The 6,261-nt window shown below is 24.2% G+C and overlaps 2 protein-coding genes across 2 annotated transcripts, besides 15 other annotated features; both read left to right on the top strand.

The window, feature by feature from the left end:
• Positions 1–297: 297 nt before the first annotated feature.
• On the top strand, positions 298–804 carry EDI_095810 (uncharacterized protein; the record flags this gene model as incomplete). Its single annotated transcript, XM_001734326.1, has 1 exon — positions 298–804. One exon carries the CDS (start codon positions 298–300, stop codon positions 802–804), a length of 507 nt encoding a protein of 168 aa, XP_001734378.1.
• A 37-nt stretch (positions 805–841) lies between these two features.
• Positions 842–1,447, top strand: EDI_095800 (uncharacterized protein; the record flags this gene model as incomplete). The annotated part of the gene is made up of 1 exon (XM_001734325.1): positions 842–1,447. One exon carries the CDS (start codon positions 842–844, stop codon positions 1,445–1,447), a length of 606 nt encoding a protein of 201 aa, XP_001734377.1.
• A 204-nt stretch (positions 1,448–1,651) lies between these two features.
• Positions 1,652–1,681: a sequence feature (AT_rich).
• Positions 1,682–2,346: 665 nt separating this feature from the next.
• Positions 2,347–3,190: a repeat region.
• A 54-nt stretch (positions 3,191–3,244) lies between these two features.
• Positions 3,245–3,423: a microsatellite.
• Positions 3,424–3,427: 4 nt separating this feature from the next.
• Positions 3,428–3,609: a microsatellite.
• An 11-nt stretch (positions 3,610–3,620) lies between these two features.
• Positions 3,621–3,747: a microsatellite.
• A 108-nt stretch (positions 3,748–3,855) lies between these two features.
• Positions 3,856–4,062: a microsatellite.
• Positions 3,936–4,080: a microsatellite.
• Positions 4,081–4,266: a microsatellite.
• Positions 4,267–4,314: 48 nt separating this feature from the next.
• Positions 4,315–4,486: a microsatellite.
• Positions 4,487–4,497: 11 nt separating this feature from the next.
• Positions 4,498–4,591: a microsatellite.
• Positions 4,592–4,595: 4 nt separating this feature from the next.
• Positions 4,596–4,727: a microsatellite.
• Positions 4,728–5,093: 366 nt separating this feature from the next.
• Positions 5,094–5,190: a microsatellite.
• Positions 5,191–5,557: 367 nt separating this feature from the next.
• Positions 5,558–5,601: a sequence feature (AT_rich).
• Positions 5,602–5,876: 275 nt separating this feature from the next.
• Positions 5,877–6,004: a sequence feature (AT_rich).
• Positions 6,005–6,032: 28 nt separating this feature from the next.
• Positions 6,033–6,156: a microsatellite.
• Between the last annotated feature and the right edge of the window lie 105 nt (positions 6,157–6,261).

Below are 6,261 nucleotides of genomic sequence, written 5' to 3'. Positions count from 1 at the left end.
AGTATTGAAGTAATTAATTGTAGAGAATGTAAAATTAATATTAAATCAGATTGTATTGAAAGATTGAAATTAGAAAGAAATAAACAAACACAAATCAAATTATCAACAAATAAATCAAATAATATTTGCATTAGAGAATGTGAGAATTTCAAATTTGAAATAGAATCTAATAATGAACAAAATATTGAAATATTAGAAGGAAAACAGATTAATGTAAAATCAAAATGTCCAATCAATAAACTGATAGTATCACAATCTAAACAAGTGAATATTACAGGAAATGAAAGATGTAATACAATGAAAGTTATTGAATCTACAATCAATGAAATTGATGTTAAACCAAAAAGAATTATATTTAAATCAATTGAAGAATACATTAAAGTACCTCTGAAAGAAGCAGAAGAGATATGCATTGTATCAATGAAAGATTATATCTTTGAAGAATTATTTGATAAATGTAAGAAATTATATATTGATGAATGTGAGAATTGTCAATTCATAATCAACAAGAATCAAATCAAAGAAATGAAAATAATAAAATGTAAAAATACAGAAATCACAGGGAAGTTAGATAATATTGAAGAAATCATCACAATAGATAATGAAGAATGTAATATTCCAGAAACAAAGAAAGTTATAAAAGAAGATACAGAAATAATAGAAATGGATAATACAAATAAAGATATAGAAATAGAAACAGATAAAACACATATTATAATAAGAAATATTCATGACTGTAATATTAAAATTAGAAGTAATATTAATAGTGATGTTACAATAGAAAATGTAAAAATTCAGATTTGAAGAGATATGAAGATATGGAATGTCAACTCATAATTGTATGGGTAATGATACTCCATTTATTGGTGAAGAAACTACATCAAGAATTGGATGTGCTGAATCAGTAATGATTAACAAATTTGAGAATAACTATTTTAAAATTGGTAAAATTAAAAAATCATTAGAAGTTATTGATAGTCAAGTAGGTATTGGTGTATCATCAATTGATGATAACAATATTATGGACAAAGTGCATATTGAAAATACTAAATTATATGGAGGGGGTTCAATTGTACCATGTAACAAAGTCTGTATAATTAACAGTACTGAAACTTATAGTATCACTCATCAGTGTAAAGAAGAACTTGTGTTGAAAAGAGTGAATGACATTAGAATTAGATTAAGTGAATCTTTGAAGAAGTTTGAAATGGAAGAGTGTGATCTAATTGATATTGATAATGACATGAAAGGAAAAGAAGTTAAAATGGTAAGATGTCATGATATAAAGATAGTTGATACATCAAATTCAATCAACCAGATTGACTGTGATAATGTTGAAGTAATAACAGAACAACAAAATGAAATGATGGGAGGATTTGGAATGATGAGAGGATTTATTCCTAATAACATGCCAATGGGAGGTTTTGGTGGTGGACTCAATCGTTAATACGAAACTAATAACACACATAAATTGATTAGTTTTTTGATAAGTTTGTTGTTTAGAATAAAAAGAAATGAACAAAACAATGTTATGACTAATGAATGATTAAATGAAATACTAATAAAGATATTGTTTTTGATTACAAAGTTTTATAGTTACTTGTCTTTTATGTTATTTTGTTAAATCACATGAATGAAATAAGGTATCTCCAAAAAATAATATTTATTATTGATAATTTTTCATGACCATATTTCTCTACTCCACTAACAAATGATTTGGTTTTATTATTTGTTTCAATTCCTCTTTATTATTCTTTTTTCTTTTATCTAATCCATTTGATAACATTGATTATTTAATGGTTTATTCTTCAACTGTTATTTTCTTGTTTTATTTATTCATAGTAATAGTGTTATTTGTTGTAACATGTAGAAGAAATATACCAATAAATGTAGTATTAATCAATACTAACAAAAATGATTGTTATAAACTTAATGAAATTGGAAATAATTATCAACTATCCATAAAGATTCTATTAATTAATAAAATAAACTATGTGAAATCAAACAACTATTATTGATTCATGAATAATAATTGTTATGATCAATATAATTTATTTATCAAGAATATTGTTTTAAATCCTTTGATGTATACTAAAATCTTATTAAAACAAAAATATGAAGAAGATAATAACAAAATAACTTACAATGTTTATATAAAAGAAAATTTACACTATATTACTATGGTTTCATCTACTTTTTCTTTATATTATATTTTGTTGGTCTACTTCATTTTTAATAACCAACTCCAATAATTCATAGTAATTTTATAAAACGTATTTAATCTTCATTTTGTTTAAACTGATTTCTTTTTCTTCTACCAGTTTTACTTTCTTTTCTAAGTTAATAAAAAGGAGTAATTAAACGTTTTATTATATTTTTATTTATCTTTTATTCTTATTTCTTTTTATTATTTAATAAATTAACACAATGAATATGAATATTTCAAATAAAATAAAACAAGAATGAAATATGTCCATTTTTATATTCACCATTTCATTCATTGGCAGATGAAAGAAATGGCTGTTCATATTCATTTATTGATTTTATTTTATATTCTTTTTTATTTTTATATTTCAAATAAACAATAATGAATAAAAATCATTTCATTTCAATTACAACGATTCGTTGTGGTGTGAAACGATCTGGATATTCTTTTCCACATAGTGAATTTGGTAATGCTCTATAATTATATGATTGTTGTTGACAATATGAATATGCTTTGGATTCACACTTACTAATACGGATATCATCTAACCCAATTCTAAATAAACAACTATCTGATTGGTTATATAAACAGAATGCAGATTGTTGTTGTTTAATATCAAATTTCATCATTATGTCTACATCAAATCTTTTATTTGAATCCAACGAAAATACAAATGATTTTGAATCCTTAATATCTTTACCAACTCTGTCAATTTTCACATTAACATATCCTCCAAATTTATTTCCATCTTCATCTTCAATAACAATTGCCAGATGTTCTTTATTTATTATTCTTTCTCCAAATACTGATGTACTCCTATCCCAATTATCATTATCTGAATTAAATAGTATATTGAATACTTTTCTTTTTGTCCATTCTTCTAGTTGTTTCATTTCCTCCAATGTAAGTACTTTATCCACTTTATTTAGCCTTTCTTCTTCAGTTATTTCTGACAAACTTTCGGATTCTTGTTTTGTGTTTTCACTCTTTTTTTCGGGACCTCTATATTGGTTCCTCTGAATTTTCTCATTTTGTTGCCTTCTCTTTTCTTCTTCTGCTCTCCTTCTTTCTTCTTCTTCTGCTCTCCTTCTTTCTTCTTCTTCTATTCTCTTTTTTTCTTCTTCAATTCTCTTTCTTTCTTCTTCAAGTCTCTTTCTTTTTTCTTCTTCTATTCTCCTTCTTTCTTCTTCTTCTTCTATTCTCCTCCTTTCTTCTTCAAACCTCCTTCTTTCTTCTTGCCTTTTCTTTCTTTCTTCTTCTTGTATCTTCTTTTCTTCTTCTATTCTCTTTCTTTTTTCTTCTTCTGCTCTCCTTCTTTCTTCTTCTTCTATTCTCTTTCTTTCTTCTTGCCTTTTCTTTCTTTCTTCTTCTTGTATCTTCTTTTCTTCTTCTTGCTTTTTCTTTCTTTCATCGATTTGTTTAAGTTCTTCTTCTTTCATTATAATTTCTTTTTGTTTCTTTTTTATCTCGTCTTGATTCCTTTTAATTTTGTTTTTGTTTGTTGTTGCTTCTTTTTGTTTATTTTCTATCTCGTTTTGTTTATTTTCTAATTCTTGTTTCTTTACAAAGTACATTCTTGATGCAGACACTCTTCCTTTCCCATTAATCTCTTCCTCAACTTTCTTTTTCTCATTTTCCAATTTATGGATTTCTTCTTCTATTCTTTCTTTTTCTTCTTCTAATTCTCCTGTCTTTTCTTCCAGTAGATGAACTTGATCTTCCAATATATTTATCTCGTCTTTTACTATTATTTTTTCTTCTTTATGATTGTCCTCATCTTCTTTTAATTTTTTTCTATCTTCTTCTAACTTCTTTTTCAAATTTCTTTTGTTTTCTTTTCTCTTTCTCTCTTCTTCTAATCTCTTTCTCTGCTTTTCTTCTTCTTGTTTCTTTTTCTGCTTTTCTTCTTCTAATCTCTTTCTCTGCTTTTCTTCTTCTTGTTTTTGTATTTTTTCTTGTTTCTTTCTTTCTTCTAGCCTTTTTCTCTCTTCTTCTTGTTTCTTTCTCTGCTTTTCTTCTTCTTGTTTTTGTATTTTTTCTATCCTCTTTCTTTCTTCTTCCTGTCTCAGTATTTCTTCTTGTCTCTTTACTTCTTCTAGTCTTTGTCTTTCTTCTTCTTTTTTTATTTCTTCTTGTTTCTTTACCTCTTCTTCTAATAACTTTCTTTCTTCTGCTAGTTTCTTTATTTCTTCTTCTTTTCTCTGACTTTCTTCTACTTGCTTCTTTATCTCTTCTTCTAATCTCTTTATCTCTTCCTCTTGTTTTTGTATTTCCTCTTCTAACATACCCTTTTCTTCTTCTTGTTTTTTTCTCTCCTCTTCTTGTCTTTGTATTTCTTCTTCTATTTGTTTTCTTTCTTCTTCCTGTTTTTGTATTTCTTCTTCTAATATCCTTTTTTCTTCCTCTTGGCTTTTCTCTATCTCTTCAACTTTCTTTTTCTCTATCTCTTCAACTCTCTTTTTTTCTATCACTTGTCTTATTTTTTCTGATTCTTCTATCTTTATGTTTTCTATTTTACTCTGGTTGATAGTACTCTGTATCTCATTCAATTGTTTTTTGATGTTATTAAAATGTTCTTTTATTCTACTCTTTTCTTGTTCAAATCTCGCCAGTTCAGATTTCATTTTCATTTCTTCAATCTCAATAACCTTGTTTATCATTTCATTTGTTCTCTTAGTCAATTCTTCTTTAATAATGTTCTGAATGATTGGAAAGATTTCATCCATATCATTAAATGTTTGGTTATTTGGAAAGTTGTTCATTCTTCTTTTTAGTTTAGAATATATATTTTAGGTTGAAGATTTAAATCAGTGACACACGTATCCAGGTTACGTCAGATTAATGTGGATGATGTTTATTTTTTATAAAGAAAAATGTAACTTTATAATTTTTCTTCTTTTCATAACTTCATTTCTTCTTTTTCGTATACTAACATTTTTTATTTCTCTTTTCTTGTTTTTTTTGAATTTTTTTTTTATCTTTTTGAATGACGTTTGTTGATGTAATGTTTTTGTATATATATCATAAATTATGTATATTTATTAAAGACCCTGTATTTCTGAGTTATCAACTTGTTATCATTTTCTTGTATAATGTGTTGTATAACACTTTTAAATCAGAAAAATGTATAATTCAAAAGAAAAGGAAAAAGATAATGTGATTGAAGGAATAATGATATGGATAAAGTCAAAAGAAAATATATGAATAAAGTGGTGTGTGCTAAATAGAATGATTAAGATAATATAAACAATAAGCATATAAAGTTGTTAATGTATTAATATGAAAAATATATTCTTTTAAACTGCTCTTCATAAAATAAATAAATAATGAGCAATAAACATACTAGAACTGTTTTATTTATTAAATTTTCATTTATTCAAATTAAATAATAAAAAGATGATATAAAACTGTTGTAATAAATACACAAACAATAATTATTTGGTTATATCCATTATGTAATTTCTTAGTTTTAATTTTATATTATACCTGTTATTCTTGTCATATTTTGTTTTAGTTATAACATATTTCAATTATTACTGAGAACAACAAATAAGAATATCATTTATTTCTTTTCTTAATAAATAAAAGAATAATGATTGCTAGAGAGATCAATATTAACTTAAATTCATCATAGTTCAATTAAAAATATTATTAACCAATTATCTCATTGATTAAAATATTTCTTTTAAATTCATTCTTTTATTTTTAATGCTTATTTCTAATATATTCTTATTAAAATATCATTACTTTATGTTGTTCATATTTTATTCTATAAAATATTAAATCTTTTATATAAAACTCAAATCAAGCTTGAATTCAATAATTGATAATATCATATAGATTATACACTTATTTGATTGTATTAGTATAATGATTATTTCTATATATTATTTATTGTTTATTTATATTGATTTTATATTAAATTAAAAATACAACATACTTTATTATATCGTTTGATAATTTACAACAAAATTATTATTCATTTGTTAATATCTTATCTTGAAGATAAATATATTTTTGTATAAAATGATAAATCGTACACAATAAATCATTTA

The sequence above is a fragment of the Entamoeba dispar genome, genomic scaffold (genome assembly GCF_000209125.1).
Source record: "Entamoeba dispar SAW760 scf_1105229458193 genomic scaffold, whole genome shotgun sequence".
Taxonomy (NCBI): domain Eukaryota; phylum Evosea; order Mastigamoebida; family Endamoebidae; genus Entamoeba; species Entamoeba dispar.
The sequence above is the reverse complement of the archived record's forward strand: the minus strand, read 5'-3'. Positions and strand labels throughout refer to the sequence as shown.